This window comes from Curcuma longa, chromosome 5, assembly GCF_044706935.1.
Source record: "Curcuma longa cultivar G26 ecotype Majalengka, Jawa Barat chromosome 5, ITB_CL_G26_1.1, whole genome shotgun sequence".
Taxonomy (NCBI): Eukaryota; Viridiplantae; Streptophyta; class Magnoliopsida; order Zingiberales; family Zingiberaceae; genus Curcuma; species Curcuma longa.
In genome coordinates, this window is record NC_133865.1 from 12,205,166 (window position 1) to 12,222,884 (window position 17,719).

A 17,719-nucleotide genomic window follows, 5' to 3' on the forward strand; every position below is an offset into this window, starting at 1 on the left:
GAGCAGCTGCAACGCAGCTGGCGTTATAACGCTTTCACTACCACGTGATCGACCGGTGGTGGTCGATCAGTGGTCGACCACCACATGGTGGTCGACCAGTGATGGTGGTGGTCGACCACGTGGTCAACCACCACTCAGAATTTAAAAAAAAAACATGAGTCCCACTTATTAACGTGTTCAGAACTCTGAACACGTTCAATATTTTACTCCTCTCTCACTCCTTTCTCACTCCTTCACGTCGCTCTCTCACTCCTCCACGTAAGTTATTAACGCGCGAGTAACGCTGCGTTGCGGATGCTCTTAGATGATCTAAATTGAAACAGAAATAGAAGACGGGAGGGAGGCTTGTCGATCAAAGAGATCTCCTCTCTTCGAGGAGGAATATAAAATAGAATCATATCAATATTAAAGTTTATCTTTTCTTTCATTTTCTAGTTGGCTGTTGAAGTTCATTTTCTCTATTATTATATATATGACTATTTTTAGCTTATTTTTACAATTCATATAATATTTTTAAAAACTTATATATGTTAAATTTTATATCACTTTACCCTATGCTATTTTTAATTACTTTTTCTTTTAATGTTTTTTTTCAAAAAAATGTAAATTGTATAACTCATACAAATATTTGACCCAAATTACTAATAATCAAATTCAAAATATTATTCGATCAATTCAAAATAATATATATATATATATATATATATATATATATATATATATATATATATATATATATATATATATATATATATATATATATATATAATCTAAAGAAAAATAGTCATATACTGATTTTCAAAAAAAAATAGTGTTTAAGTTCAATAATTTGGTAAAGTGCATCAATTAGTTCAAAATTAAAGTATAAAATAAATTAAAAAATCAGTTTGATTAAAAATATAATATTTTTATTATATAATATTTTTTTAAAAATAATTTGCCGTTTAGATTTGTATCAATCTCTATTATTTTTAAATTCATAATAATTAAATTTTTTACTTAATTCACAACTTTACGTATAAAATTTTTTAGAATAGACTCAATTCTATTTCTTTTTTCACAGTAAGATAAGAATGCAATAAATGATTTGCAAGTATTTATGACAAACCATTTTGAAAGTGAATTGTTTTTTTTAATATTTCATTAAAAAGACATTTTTTTTAATACTTCATAATTTTTTTTGGCCTAATTGACTTACCACTTGGAGACAACTTTAAATGTGCTTCTATATATAAATTTTAAAATTCAAGAAATGCCTTAAAGTCTAGCACATGCCTCCTCTCCTCTCCAACATACCCAAATCTCTACTTGCTCCTCCATTCGCTATTTAAAACCGGCCAAGTCCCTCCATTTTCTTCTCCTCAGCGGCAACATCTCCTCCTCCTCCTCCTCCTCCTCTTTCCGATCCATCGATGGCGGAGCAGAGGGCGTGGGCAGCAGCAACACAACTGGCTCCCAAAGGCCACTTCGCGGTGTACACGCGAGAGGGTCGGCGCTTCGTGGTGCCGGTGGCCTACTTGAAGACCAGTGTCTTTGTGGAGCTCTTCAGGTTGTCAGAGGAGGAGTTTGGGATGCCGGCCGGCGGCCGGCCGATCACGCTGACCTGCGATGCCGCTTTCATGGAGCAAGTGGTGGCCCAACTAGGCGACGCGCCGTCGACGACGTTGGAGAGGTTGAGAAGGCTCATGAGTTGATGATTAGTCGATCATAAAATTGAGTTTCTCTCGTAGTTGATTAACTCTTCATCTCCATTCTTGTCGACGATGACTAGCTCGTCGAACAAAAAATATATATAATTTTTATTTCTATTACTATTATTATTATTTTGAAGGATGTGAAAATAAAGATGATGTAGATGTTACAATTATATATGAATGAAAAAGGAATATAATCTCGGGGGCAATGATGCAGTGAGTAATATCTTTTTAATTTTTTTAAGTATTTAAGGATAGAATCTTAATTTTAATTAATTAATAGATAAATTTTTCTTAATAAGTGGATGACCTAAGAAAACTGAGTTGATGGCAAATGCGGTTGCTAAGTGTTTAACTGCTGAAATTCTGGGCCCAGCAGTAGATGATGCATTCCATGAGTCTGATCCTAGTTTGACAACCAATTTATCAACCATTATCTCTGAAGGAAACACTTCTCAAGATGTCATCACGGATGCTGCAGTTGATAAGTTCATTGCAACTGTGAATCAAGATGAGAATGGAAGTGTTTTAAATGCTTTAGTGGGCAGTGAAGGGCAGAGATCCATCCATAGTGAGGAAAACTTTACTACTGATGCTACCTGCTTGGAAAGACCGGAAATGGCTTCTGTATCTCCTACTCAAACAAATATTGAAAGTGAAAATGTTCCATCAGCCGTGGGTGAAAACTCTAGCTTTCAGGAATTTAACTTGGAGGGTGGTCTGGTTGTTGAAAGCACTCCCATGGACTGGGTTACTGCAAAAGATTATAGTGTAAGTTCCTGACAGAGATCTCTAGTTTCAATATGATCCAACTAGATACGTTTGCACATTAATAGTTTTAATTTTACTGGGATAGTTGGTAAATATTTGTTACAAGTCTTTTGTTTTTCATGTCTACATTATGCAGTATGCATAAAGTGTGCTTGAAAGGATTTCACACGTGCAGTTAGGATTTTTGTACAAGTATGCTGTTTGCTTTTTGAGTCAATTACACTGACTCACTTTTTCATATCAATGCAGGACTTCTGCAGCACAATTGATGACCATGACACAGGTAGTCTTTTATCTAATTTCCTCATGTTCAATATTTATGTCATTTTCTCTGTAATGTAATCACGAAGGCGATAATGTGAAACATGCTATATACTAATAACCTTCCACTTATGATATCTATACTCAAAATCAGCAGATCAGTTAGTATACTGTACATATTGCTCAACTCTTACATAATGGAGCTTTTACATTTGAATTTATTGGTTTTTCATTCAAAGTTGACTTGCTTAGCGCAACAAATTGTCTTTTAGCATTCTGATATGATCCAATGTAGTTTGGAAATTGTTTTTTGTTTGTCCAGTTTCTCAATTATTCATAATATTTGAAGATAATTTTGGAGAATATCAGAATACCAACATTTATAGGGAAGCATCCTATTGCTCGCAAGTGGAAGTGATCCTCCAATCTTTTCCTTGGTCTTTGTTCATGACTCTATTGTATCCCCTGAAAGCACGTGAGTGAGAAAAGGGTACACAATATTTCGGTTTAGGATTTATTGTAGATGCAGTTTTAGTTCAAGTTTAACATGAACACCTTCAAGTGCTGTAACTGTTGCAATACAAGAAATGTTAGGGAGACCACCAACCTGATTGTGATGCATTATAAACAAAGACTATGGTGATGTGAGAATTTCTTTGACCTGAGAGTGCTAAGTAGATAGGCATGGATTTGCTAAGTATGTTTTTTTTATATTTGATTCGGATTGTCTGAAATTTATGGCTACGACATCCACATCAAATGACTGAACCGCCAACAGTGACTTAGATTTTTGCTTCAATAAAAGTTCACTCTGACTTGGCTTCTTAATGATCTAAGTTTGTTGTTTAGTTTTAGGATCATATTGTTAGCCAAGTTGAGTTTCAACAATAGGAAACTGATCATTTTAATTCATGAACAAGCTCACCTTATGTTCTTGTGCTAGCTCTTACACAAACTCTTGAACAGGCTCAGTATAAACTTTTCTGCAAACTCAATTGTCTGTTTATAGATTCCTGAACATGCTTTTGATGAATAAGAATAAACTCAGATATACAACAACAACAACAATAACAACCAAGCCTTTATCCCATTAAGCGTGGTCAATAAACTCAGATATAACCCTCAAAAAACCTCATATGTATTTTGACATATCTCATACGTTACATTGTTACATGTACATTTCTAATTGTAGAGATGCTGCATCATACATAAATTTGTTGGGGCCAATTGACTTTTGTAATTTAAACAATTGATGATAAGGTATGCATTTCACATAACTTTGTCTTGTATGGTTCCTAGAGTTTCTTAACGTAGACGACGACGACAATGATTATCATGAAGAAAATGATGTAGCACATGCTGAAGATGCATCACTTGAGAACAGTGGTTGGTCTTCAAGGACAAGGTGGGTCTTTTTGTCGACTTTCCATGTCTTTAATTAGTTTATCAACTCCTTAACCTCGACTAAGGCACTAACAAAAATGCATCAGAGGTGTTGCTCGCTACCTGAAAAAGGTGTTTGATGAAGAATCAGGGCACGGGAGGAAATCTGTTGCTATGGACCACCTTATCACAGGCAAAAGTCGCAAAGAAGCATCAAGAATGTTCTTCGAAACTCTGGTCTGCGAGTCTTAGCCTAACTTCTTTCTAGCTTTCAAACCTATTCCAGTCGTTTGGTTTTATCTACTTTTCTCCTTGATACCTTTTAATCACTTGAAAATGCTTCAAGGCTTATAATATCCTACCTACTCTTTCGTGATTACCACGAGACATTAAGTACGAAATCCTTTGATATACTACCTGTTTCTGAAGAAAATTTTAAACTATATTTGCTGTTCAATTTCTTTCTTTCCAGGTGCTGAAAACTAAAGATTATATACATGTCGAGCAAGAGAACTCTTCTGGGTTCATCACAATACTACCAAGATCAAAGCTTCTGAAGGCAGAGTTCTAACTGACAATGGTGTGTCCCAAAAATCATGTTCATGTAAATTTAAGTTTTCTATTACATCCATATGTTTACTCCACCCCCATTAATTGTCAAGTTACCCCCTTTTTTAATATGAAATAATCTTTTTATCATTTACCCTTTTGCTCCTTGTAAACTCTTAGCCGGGTGGAACACAGTTTAGCTCATTGTGTTATTAGTACACTGATTACATATCTGTAATTCTGTGTAACTTAAATCATCATCTCATGTTGGTAGTTACTACAAGTCAGTCTCTACAGATTGCAGCTAGAGAATTGTCTTCGTCGTCAAGCCTTCTGAAGTCGTCGTCCCACAAGCGATCATTTTTGAAGTCTAATTTTAACTTCATGTAATGTTGTATCACTAGTGATATTTTTATTCAAATTATTATTATTTTTTCCACTGGAAGAATGAATCAAAACAGATTGTTGTTTGTGATTGTTAATGGACTCTGTCAATCTCCTTAATATGATACTTTCAGAAATTGACATTGTGTTTGAAGATGTCGAAACGGTGAGACTTGTTGCAGGCATGAAGATGGTCCGAAGCATAGCTACCATTTGCGTCCTACTTGACTCCATTGAAGAACACTAAGTTGAACTCAAACCAAATCAAGCGGGTGTGTTTCGAGAGTAGTACCTTTGAAGTCCATTGGTGAAGCATTCCCCTACACTGCCATTGTTTTTGTTTAGTTTATCGACTATTAGTTTAGTGTCGTCACACTAATTGCCGTGAGGAGGAGAAGCAAGACACCATGCCTTGCTACTGCTCGAGTATTTTGTGACTACTGTCAATTTGTTCAATCGCAATAATCATTTTTTGATATATCAACTCATCTAATTTAATTTGTTTAATAATTGTTATTATTATTTGATATCGCAACTCATTTAACTCTTCATGAAAGGGTGTAATTCGCCACCTTAGTGGTTTCATAGAATCAGTTCCATGATCATGTGTGAGAAGATAAGTTGGGAAATTGTAGTTAGCAAACTCATGTAACTCGATTTCAGATAGATATGTTGTTGTCAGACAAGAGCCTCTAATGTAAAGTTATCCAAAAAATTTATTGATAAAGAGACATCCGATATATAAATAATATATTGCGCGATGAGGAATGTGCGACTCGTGCGCGACACCGCCGATCCATCGCCATTGCCGCCACGCCGTCTGTCAGCCGCCGCCTCGAGCCCGATCGACGCATCGCTCGTCGGCGCTTCGTCCGACGTCGGATTCCAGTCGGATTGTGACCGGAGTTCGACGTAATTTGGCCGGATTTGGTCAGATTGTGGTCGCGTCATTGCCGGACGCGTGATTTGGTTGTTTCCGACCAAATTACATCGGATTCCGACCATAATCCGCCTGGAATCCAACGTCGGACGAAGCGCCGGCGAGCGGCGCGTCGATCGGGCCCGAGGTGGCGGCCGGCGGTAGTCGGACGGCGTGGCAAGGGCAGCGGCAGCGACGGTGGATTCGGCAGTGTCGCGTACGAGTCGCGTATTTTTCGTCGCGCAGTATATCATTTATATTTATATTTATATGTGTATGTGTGTGTGTGATGATGATGATAATGATTTAAGTGTAGGGTTGTGTCTATTAGGAGGCAAAAGAGTCATCCGACTTCGCTCATATAATTTTGAAAATAAATGTATTATATAGTAGTGTAAATTGGTCCAATATAATCTCTCGCACTCTAATCTTTCTCGTAAACCGATCGAAGAATCCTTTTTCTCTTCTTTCCTCTTTTCAATTCTTAAAAAGCAATGAAAGATTTGCTAATACAATTATTTTTCAATAGTCGGAAGGTTTGATTTCTCCTTCCTCGTGTTTTATTTGATTATTAATTTAGAGTATTTTTCTTTCAAAAGTAAGAGTAAATTTTTTGACTTGCTTAATAATAGATGAAATGAGATTTGTATATGTTCTTTGAGATCTTGAATTGAAAAAGAAAAATATATTTGTGACTCTATTAATTTTGTAGACTAGAACTTAATCGAAGAAGATAAAGTTAGCGTAGTTTGAGTCTTTATTATTTTCACCCTACTTTACGATAATACTAACTCCATTAACACAGATAATACTAAGCATTTCCTTATATAACAATAATTAACAATTAATTTATTATAAAAAATCTTCCTTAAGGTGAGGTATGGATTTATATGTTTATTAAATATTTCTATTAAATATTTGAATAAATGCCTCACAAAATTGCAACATAAGTAAAAGTGTATCTGATATTCCTTTGAATTATTTATTGAATTCTTAGGTTAACCATGCCTCCTAAATACATGTCTGAGTCTCAAAAAGAAAAAGAAAGTTAAAAATTAAAGAAATAATTCAAAGTCAGAGATATCAATATCAATAATTATTTTGTTTAATAAAAAAAATAGTTGTAGAGGTTGGAAATGTGATTGATAATTCAATTAGTGGAGAACAAGATAATGAATTGGATGAGAATGAGATTGATATTGAAGAAGTCCTTAAATCTATCAATGTGAATGAATTGAATGATAATGAGAAAGATGATGAGTATGTTCAACATGAGAACTTGAATTAGGAGATTTGTTCTAATGATCCGAGAAAGTGAGACAAACATTGATCAGAAAGTTAAAAACTTTTTAGTAGAAAGAACTCTGAAGAGAGATGTCCATAATATGTTTCCTAAAGATAGTAGTACTAATAGGCATTTCAATGCATCACATTATAAGAGAATTCAGTCAAACAAAGATAAAAGTGATAGAAGATGGCTATTATATTCAGTTTCTTCTTACAAAATTTTTTATTTTTACTGTAAGTTATTCAAGAACCAAGTAACTAAGATTGGATATGGTTAATAGTTAGCTAATGAAGGATACAATGATTGACATAATTTGAGTCATTATCTTGCAAATCATGAAGCGAGTAAAGAAGTATATGGAGTGTATGACAAATTGGCTTGAATTAAAAAGAAGATTGAGAACAAATAAAGTGATTGATACAAGTGTACAAGTACAACTTAATAAAGAAAGAGAACAGGAAACAAGTGTTATAGAGGATAATCATAGTTGTTCAATGATTGATAAAAAATAACTTAGCATTTCGAGAAAATTATGAAAAGAGTTATGTTGAAAACAATGGTTTATTTCTACAAATGATTAAAATGATTGTAGAGTTTGATCCAGTAATGAAAGAGCACCTCCTAGTCAGATTAAAGACCAGGAGACTTATTCTATATATCTCAATTATAGAATTCAAAATGAGTTGATACAGATGTTGTTAGCAAGTGAGGTAAAAAAATAATACTTGCAAAGGTTAGACAAGCAAAATATTTTTCAATCATATTAGATTGTACTCCTGATATCAGTCACAAGGAGTAAATGTCCATTGTCATACGATGTTTAAATCTACAAAAGTAGAAGAATATTAGGTGCAATTTTTAGAGGGCGATGATACTTCAAGACTTGGGCATTTTATGCATCTTAAAAATGCTTTAGTCAATCTTGAACTTGATATTGATGATATTAAAGGTTAATAATATGATAATGGATCTAATATCAAAGGGAGACGTAAAAGTGTACAGAAAAAGTTATTTTAAATGAATTCAAAGCTTTTTATACTCTTTGTGGTTGTCATAGTCTTAATTTAGCTTTGTGTGATATGACGAATTGTTATCCTAAGGCTATGTCATTTTTTGGAGTGATATAATGGATCTATACATTGTTCTTCTCTTCTACCAAGCGATGGAAGATTTTCAAAGATCATGTGAAGGGTTTGACAGTTAAGCCATTATCACAAACATGTTGGAAAAGTCATGTTAAGAGTGTTAAACCTATAAAGGAGCAAACTGCACAAATAAGAGATGTTTTGCATGACTTGACAAATAATAGCGAAGATCCCAAAATGAAGAGTGAAGTTGAGTCCCAATATTATATGAACTTGAGAATTTTGAATTCTTGCTTGGTGTGGTAATTTGGTACAAGTTGTTGCATGCTAGCAACATTGTGAGCAAATTTTCTTCAATCTAGAAGATATGGATATTGATATTGTTATCAAACTTTTACAAGAAATTATTTTATTTCTAAAAGAATTTAGAGAAAGATAGTTATGAGAAAGCTATGATTGAAGCTAAAGAAATGACATGTGAGATGGGTATTGAAGCTGTATTTTGAGAGAATGTGTTGTTCGAAAAAAAAAATAATTTGTTGAAAGTAACAGTGAAGAAGTGACACAATCAACTATAGAATCTTTTCATATCAACTACTTTCTTTTTATAATCGATCAAACTCGTTCTTCTATGAAAACTCGATTTGAACCGTTTCAAAAATACGAAGAAATATTTAGTTTTTTTTATTCAATATGGAGAGGTTATAACGTGCAGATGATGAAGTCTTTGTTGAGGTCTTATAAGAATCTTGAAAATTCTTTGACTCGTAGGGGTTATTCTGATATTAATGAGAATGATTTATTTTTCGAGTTACTCATTACTAAGAGAAGCAAAATCCACAATTATATTAGTGAATTACTTGAAAAAAATAAATAGATATTTTCTAAATGCTCACATTGCTTATAAAATCTTATTGACTAACTCGGTTATATTAGTAAGTACAAAATAAAATTTCTCAAATTTAAAGTTCATCAAAATATTTCTTCAACAACCATGTCACAAGAAAGATCGAATGGATTGACAACGTAATTATACAATCTTAATTAGTATTTTTAACTCTAAAATTGTAAGATTGATTTTTTTTTAATGATCATTTTATACATATTAATCTTATTATTCAATTATAATAGAAATATTTGATTATAATATATTATTTATTTATTTATTGTATTTAGTGTATTGATTTAATTCGAAAAAGTTATTATAAAACTAAGAGAATAATAACACATATTATGATTTAAGAGCATTTTTTAAGTTAAATTCAGGTTAAAAAATTATTAGGATCGATACTGCGTAAGTACGGGATTCCACATCAATAAAATTGGAATATATTTTTTTTATTTATAAAAATTGAATCAAAATCATTTTCGATTCAATTTAGAATTAAATCAGATATTTCAGTTTGATTCAGAATTAAAAATAAATATTAATCATAAATTAGTTAAAACATTCACAAAATCCGGCGCAAGAAACAGGTGACAATCTAAACTGCAAGGGTAGTAAGGTAATTTAATCCGAGCCGCAGAAATTAGGGTTCTTTGTAGCCTATTTAAGTGGCGCTGCCTTCTAGCCGCCGCCGCTTTGCGAGATCGAGTTCGAAGCCGTTCCAAGATGGTATCCATTCTCTTCGAAATTTCTTGTTCTAAGTTTTCCCTCTCATTTGTAGTTTTTGTGCAGAACAAATTTCTATTGTGGGTTGAACTGTTGTAGATTTTCATGTATATTTGTGTTTGGGTCACATTTTGTAAATTATAGTTGTGGCGAATTGATGAATGAACTCGCTTGCTGAGTTCTATTCAACTACTTCCAGAAGGATCTTATCAACTGAATCTTCACAACTTTTTTAAATTTCAGTTTTTTTTGCCATTTAGAAATGCGCATATCTAGTTTTTGTTTATCAGAAACGATTCTTTTCATGTGTCTAAGGTTCACGCTGATTATTTGTTCATATGACGCGCAGCCAAAGCAGATCCACGAGATTAAGGATTTCCTGCTCACCGCGAGAAGGAAAGATGCACGATCAGTGAAAATTAAGAGAGGAAAGGATGTCGTCAAGTTCAAAGTTCGCTGCTCCAAGTACCTCTACACCCTCTGCGTGTTTGACTCTGAGAAGGCTAATAAATTGAAGCAATCTCTTCCTCCAGGTTCGTTTTGGTATATGCATCTGTTTGCCATCGACTTTGTACGGGACTCATCTTAATTTTGCTTAACTTACTGATACCTTTGATTACTAGATCGTGAAGCTAAGTTGAAGAATTTCTGACTTCCAATATACTGCTTTATTGGATATGAATCTATCATTTTAATCAAAATTATATACATGAACAAACTGACAGTTTAAACAACTAGTAATCATCTGATCTTTCATCACCATTTTATGAAATAGACTCCAATTGATATGGAGTTCAAAATGCAAAATGAAGTCTGTGTGAACCATTTTACCTGTTAGAAAAATATCATAACTTCTAATTTATTTTTTTCCCTTTGATTTACATTGGGAAGAGTTTATAGTATGATCCAATTCATAAGGTGGGCAATTTGGATCCTGGTCTAATCAGCTAATGAGTAACGTTTATTGAGTTGCAAGATTTATCTATATGTTTCTAGGACTCACTTACAAGTATCCTGCTATATTAATAGGTGTTTGATAACTTAGTTTTGTCAGTGCCTGACTCGGTGTTTGATATTCTGTTTATACTGTCGAACTATATTTGATGTTCGATTTATCATTTACAAGTTATGTGAGAAACTAAGTTTACATTTGCTAAGCCAGCTAGTCAATCGACCACTATGGCTGTAGTTTCTATGTTTCTAGGACTCAGTTACAAGTATCCTACTCAAGTATTAATTGGTATTTGATAACTTAGTTTTGTCAGTGGCCAACTCAGTGTTTGATATTCCCTTTATGCTCTCTGGCTATATTCTATGTTCAATCTATCATTTACAAGTTATGCAACAAAGTAAGTTTACGTTTGCTAAACCAGCTGTAGTTTATCTAGCTTGACTATTAATCTAGCTATTCAATATATCATTATGTAAAGGGTTTTTTACACATTCAACTGGGATCAATATCTGTCCAGTGCGCTGGATCTTTGATTTATCAAACTACTGCTTACTGTTGCAAGAAAGTAAATTTATGTGCGCTAAATCAGCAGATCATGCTGCCATTGATTCATTTGGTAATATTATTTATTTATTTTTGTAGGTTTGAGCGTCCAAGAAATCTGAAGATGCAGGTAGGTGGTAGCTTCTGAATTTATTTCACTTCAGCATAAAGGTTTTGTTAGTTTTTAATGGAATGGAATTGTCATTGTCCTTGTGTTTCTGTAAGGATCATATTTGAACTATTATGTTGCTGAAGGATTTCGAGTACGTTTGCCTCTGGAATATGCAAGATTTAAATTCAATTACTTTGGTTTATGACATTTGTTTCAATTTATGAATGTTCTTTTTATATAGTTCCAAGTATTTTCAGATTCACACACTTTCCTTGATCAATGCTGATAAAATTTATCTTTTTCTGCAGAAAGAACTTGGTAAGAGTTTTCTTTGGTATATACATTATTCTTTGGGATTGATTTTATAAAACTAAACGTCCAAAAAGATGTTTTTATTAGTGAATCCTATAAATTGTTACTGAAAACATTGGTTTAAAAGATTTGGGGCCGTTGATATGGTGTTTGATCTTGTTGTAAAGGTTTTTATTAGAATTTCAAGTTCCTGTTCGATTCTTAACAAGTATTTTTGTTATAAATAATTCTATTTAAATAACTGTATTTTGATTCTCAATTTTTTTAAATAACTGTATTTAAAAATATTATTAAGTCGTAAATTTTTCTTATAAATTCTGCAAACCTTAAAGTTGGCACATATATATTATTTAATTAATAAAAATAATCTTTTGTTTTTGTTTCGCAATGAATCAAATCTAGGTTAAGCGAACGAATTTAATAGAAAAATATAATCAAATTAAATTAATTCCCTACACTCTACTCTCAACCTTCCGCCTGTGAGAAGGTCGGGAGGAGAGTGGTATAAGATCGCCTCGAACCACATGGGAGAGGAGGATAAGCTGATAAACTTGAGCGTCGTTTCTCCTTTTCCCCTTCGTCCTCGGAGGAGCAGTGCCATTCGTCGTCATTAGAGCTCAATCAGGCTTCTTTCGCCCGTAGCGGATCAACGGAGAGATCGTCTCAGCCGGAGGAACCAAAGCCCTAGCACCACCATCATCTTCCTCCTTCGTTGTTTGCCGGAGCTCGGTCTAGGTTCTTCCGCCCGTATTCGACCATCGGAGAGATTGTCTCTGTCGGAGGAGCCACTGTTGGTTTGCTCTGCCGGAGGAGTGCTGTCAGTTGTTGCCGCTGGACTGCTTGCCGGAGGTGTTGTTTCTGCCGGACTATGCTACCATGGTCGAAGGAGTTGCTGCTGCCAAATTGCTCGCCGAAGGAGTTGCTGCTGTCGAGACCTCGGGTAGCCATCAGGGTTTCATTGCCGGAAAATCGTGTGCCTATGGTTATTGTCATCTTTTTCGGAAAGTGTTCCAGTTCTTCTTTTCCCCTACACTGTAACTACTCGAGAATTTGATTGCTGACGATAGTTAGAAAGTCCTATAAACAAACTCAACATGTGTTGTTGCATGTTTTCGATATTAGAGTTTTCTCTTGTATCAACCGTTGTTATTTGACGGCTAGTACCGAAGACAGTAACATAACTTATGACTTTGGAAGCCGTCCAAAAGAGCGTTTGGCGTGAATCACCAATAGAGGCGGAACTTCAAAAAGGATCGTTCAATTGATGTCATTCTTGCTGAGCATCATATGTCAAGTATGCATAAAATATTTATTATTCTAAAAAAATTTTAAATTTCAATTATGTTTTGTATATGTTGTATTTGCATGCGTATATTGTGAGTGTTATAATAATTAAATTTAATTATTATTTTTATTTCCGCTGTGCACGATTGTGAAACATGTAAATATGCGCAATGCACTGCCCGATCCCAACACTATGGTATTTTAAGAAATATCTAGACTAAATTGTGACCATAGGAAATCCTTACATTGTTAGTGCAAAATAACCTTTTTGATGAATGAAAAAGGGGAGGGAGTAACTAAAGTTAAAAACCTACAATTCTCCTAGATTCATAAAATTCTGACTTGAATTGATTTAAGAAAATATCAAACATAAAAAAGGAAGAGATTGTTAGTGCAGAGAGCACTAATCTACCTCTAGGGTTTTAATGTTTGACAATATATTTAGGTCTAGTCAGTTTGACCAAGGATTAATCCAAACATTACCTAATGTTTGGATGTAAGTGAAGTCTAGTCAGATCAATTTGACCAGGCGATTAACGAGAAGTCCTAGTCAGTTGGACTGGACAAAAAGTCCTAATTGGAGGCTAGACAGGAGAAGTCCTAGTTGGAGATCAGGCAAGAGAAGTCCTAGCTGGAAGCTAAATAGGAGAAGTCCTGGTGACAGGCTGAACAAGAAGTTCTGATGAGTGGAGCTGGGCAGGAAGTCTTGGTGAGTGAAACTAGGTAAGGAAGTTCTAACTAAAGGTTTGGTAAGGGAAAATCCAAGCAGGTCAAGAGTGATGGGATGTTTGACAGGTGAGAAGTTTACCGAGTGACTAGTCCTAACTGGAGGTTAGGTAACAAAAAGTTCAAACAAGTCAAGAGCGACCGAATGTTTGGCAAGTGGAAAGTCTACTTATGAAAGTGACTAGTCCTAATTGGAAATTAGACATAGGTAAGCCTAGTAGATTATACATATATGGCAAGGCTTAAGTAAGCCTTATGAAAGTTCACCCCAGGGATTGAGTCAATGCGACTAATTGGGATTTATCATTTTTAGTTGAAGTGTCTTATCCCAAGTGGTAAGCATGGAGACGTGTGTTGCTTGAGGTTTCGGGTTCGAATCCTCTTAGCAACATGTATTTGTTGACTGAGGTGCTGTGCGATTCAAGTCTTAGCAACATGTATTTGTTGGCTGAGGTGCTGTTGAGGCAGTATGCTCTTATCAACCTAGTGGTACCGTGCCTTCAAAAAATCCCTTAGGGGGTTTTCTGATATGGGGCCGTTTCGGCGGTGGGGTCGGTCACTATAAAAAGTTTATCCACTACAGTTTAAGTCCCTGGGGTCATGGTGCCGCGGTAGGACATCCAGGTTGTTACCCAGGTACCCGCGGTTCGATCCCCAACTACGGCGTATTTATAGGAATTTTCCTCCAAATGGGGATCGCAATCAAAGGATGCTGGGCATCTGGGTTGGCCGCTACGTGCGCTTCCCGATTTACCTTGGTGGTCGATGAAAAACTTCCGTGGGACCGGGCCAGTCACCCCCAGGGATTGAGTCAATGCGACTAACTGGGATTTATCATTTTTAAGTAAGCCTAATAGGTCAAACAGATTACAGATAGACTTAGGTTGCTTGTTTGTTGTATGCTGAGTTTACAGGAAGCAAGAGCTAGAAGCAATATTGAGGAAGCATAAGATGAGCAAATAGAAGAAGCCGAATCAAGTCTGGAGTCAAGAGTTGACTGGATCTGAGCACCCGGATCATGTTCCAGGCGCTTGGAGCGTCCGAATACCCCTGGTTGGTCCAGGTGCTCGGATAAGGTGGAATTGGCCTCTATAAAGACCTACAGAATCGGATCAAATCGGATCGGTTCGTGGTGCTCGAAAAAAGATCCAGGCATCTGGAAGTGTCTTTATAAAGGCCTCAATGTGCACCACAAGAAGTAACCCTAATCATAACTACTCTTTGTCTTACGGTGCTGTTGAATGTGACCAATGCCTTACTCCTGCAATCGAAAAAGTTTCAGGAGGAGTACATGACGCTTAAGGACTTCCAAATCGGCTACACAGGTGTTTTATTTTAAGTCTTACTTTTTGTATTTACTTTTATTATATTTTGGATTGTAAGACGGATTTATCCGCCTCTGAAAAAGTTTTGAAAAGAAGATCATTAGTGGACGACTGTCTTCCCGTACATATGCTTGGTTGTACTAACATTAGGGGTTAGAAACTAAGTAAAAATTCGCATGTCCTGTACTTGTTATTACTAATATTCACTGTTAGTGTTTTGATAGAACGAACGAACGAATAACGAGCGTTATTTACCCCCTCTAGCGTGCACCGGTCCTACATCAGCGTCCTTCAACAAGTGACTTGAGAAATAAATAGGTTGCTAAACACTTCCTTATTATCGCACTATTACTGAACCCAAGGCACCCTCAAAATCTGACAAATATACCCGTTATGGGCTTTGATAGAACTGGTAGAGTCGCTAGATATGCCTTCAAATTGCTAAAAGCTTGCTCACACTTCTCATTCCAAGTAAATCTGACAGCTTTGCGTAATATTTTAAAGAAGGGAAGATTCTTTGTCGCTGATTGTGATATAAAATGAAATAAGATAGTGATTCGTTCAACCAACCTCTGAACCTCTTTGGTATTTCGGGGGGAAATCATATTTTGTAAAGCTTGAACTTTTTTTGAATTGGCCTCTATCCCTCTTTCAGTAACTATGTACCCCAGGAAACAACCACTCTTTACATTGAACAAACATTGTTTGGATTTAATGTGAGATTATTCCTCCACAAAGTACTATATTTTTCTTTACCTCAATATTGCGACTTATATGGTGCTTAAAGACTTGGTCTATGAGACGTTGATAAGTAGCCCCTATATTTTTTAACCTAAAAGGCATGATTGTGCAACAAAATATTTCGTCAGAGGTGATGAAACTGATCTTTTCTTGATCTTCTTTAACCAAAGGGATTTAATGATATCCTTGATATGTGTCTAGCATACATATGAGTTCACATCCGGATGTTGAATCTGCTAGTTGATTGATTCTAGGGAGCAGGTAATAGTCCTTAGGGTAGACTTTGTGAGGTCTTGGAAGTCGATACAAATCCGCCACTTGCCTCTGGGCTTTGGAAACAATACTATGTTTGCAAGTCATGTTGGAAATTGAACTTCTCGGATGTGTCTGGCCTTGAAGAGAATTTCGGTGCAAATCACCTTGTCTTGCTTGGGTTTGAAGTGTCGCTTCTTCTGTTTGACAAGTTGGGACTTAGGGAGGATGTTGAGCCGATGTTCCATTATGATGGATGCCACTCCCATAACTTCTTGAGAAGTTCAGGTGAACACATCATTATTTTGAGGCAGGCAATCAGTTTTGCTGTTAGTTCGAGTGTCAAGTCGGTTGAGATCTGAGTGACTTTGTTAGGCAAATCGGACATGACTTGCACTTCTTCTTTCTCATGTGGCAGTCATTGGGCGGGTGTTTCTTTTAAAGAGTGCACCTTCTCTCGTGAAATTCGTTGTATCTTTTTAAGATTTGTCTGAACCATTATGGTGTAGCATTTTCGAGAGACGATTTGATCTCCACTGATGGAGCTGATCTAAACCGCCATCGAGAATTTTAACTTTTAATGAAAAGTGGATACTGCTACTTGGAATGCGTTGAGCGTCAATCTTACCAAAATGACATTGTAAAAGGAGTGTCCATCATTGTGAAGATGGTGCTCCGAGTTTGCTGTAAAGGCTCTTGACCTAAAGAAAGAGGGAGGCTGATTTGGTCTAACGATTGTATTTCATATCCAGTGAATCTGAATAGAGCTGTTGACATGAATATTAATTCTTTTCGTCAATTTACATCTGATTAAAGGCTTCCTTGAATAATATGTTGACAGAGCTTCTTGTATCAATGAATACTTTGGCCACGTCATAATTTGCTATTACTGCATGAATTACCAAGGCATCATCGTGAGAAGTGAAGACTCCTTCCAAATCTTATAGTCCAAAGCTAATGATGGACCCTTTCTCTTGGTCTCTCCTGGTGCCTATACCATAATTTTTCAATCTTTGTCCGTGAGCTTCCTTACTCAATTAGAGTCTCCGTCAGTAGAACCACCTGAGATCATGTTGATTACATCGCCATGAGGTGTGTTGCTTAAATGATTTCTACCCGAGTTAGGATGATCTTCCCGTCGATCATCTTGATGACGTCAGTTAGGAGAATATCATTGTAAGAGTTCTGCTTCCTGGTGTCAGGGGGAGACTAGATTGGTGCTAATCTGATCTATTCCCATAGTCCTTGCGCCACGATATTTACGAGATGAGCGCTTGGTTACTAAAGGGGAGGTCTTCCTTCCCTGTTGTTTCTGCTTTATGACTTGACTAACTTCTTGAGCTAACTGCTGACATTCATTAATGTTATGACTGTGTGATTGATGATACGTATAGAAATAAACCTGCCCTTTTAGAGGGATATGAGTTAGTATTTTTACAGGAACAAGATGGAAGGCCATGGCCTACACCGTGCTTCCTTCTCTCTAAGGTGGCAGGTAATTAAATTGTGATGTAACTTTACTCATT

General features: G+C 35.6%; 2 protein-coding genes across 2 annotated transcripts in view; both read left to right on the forward strand.

Moving 5' to 3' along the window:
* LOC141829371 (sister chromatid cohesion 1 protein 4) overlaps positions 1 to 4,926 on the forward strand; it is a 28,089-nt gene extending 23,163 nt beyond the window's left edge. Inside the window, exons 11-14 of the mRNA XM_074716826.1 lie at positions 2,715 to 2,748; positions 4,026 to 4,131; positions 4,217 to 4,346; positions 4,582 to 4,926. Of these exons, the coding sequence (XP_074572927.1) occupies positions 2,715 to 2,748; positions 4,026 to 4,131; positions 4,217 to 4,346; positions 4,582 to 4,680 (369 nt within the window). The 3' untranslated portion in view covers positions 4,681 to 4,926. The remainder of the gene's footprint in view (positions 1 to 2,714; positions 2,749 to 4,025; positions 4,132 to 4,216; positions 4,347 to 4,581) is intronic.
* Positions 4,927 to 9,914: 4,988 nt separating this feature from the next.
* LOC141829469 (large ribosomal subunit protein eL38z/eL38y) lies at positions 9,915 to 11,800 on the forward strand. Its single transcript, XM_074716947.1, has 3 exons — positions 9,915 to 9,949; positions 10,296 to 10,479; positions 11,541 to 11,800. Exons 1-3 carry the CDS (start codon positions 9,947 to 9,949, stop codon positions 11,561 to 11,563), a joined length of 210 nt encoding a protein of 69 aa, XP_074573048.1. The 5' UTR covers positions 9,915 to 9,946; the 3' UTR covers positions 11,564 to 11,800.
* The last annotated feature ends 5,919 nt before the right edge of the window (positions 11,801 to 17,719 follow it).

Excerpts from the sequence above, each read along its gene's own strand:
- LOC141829469 (XM_074716947.1), top strand. Across the intron at positions 10,480-11,540 it reads GAAGCAATCTCTTCCTCCAG|GTTTGAGCGTCCAAGAAATC; the intron begins GTTCGTTTTGGT and ends TTATTTTTGTAG.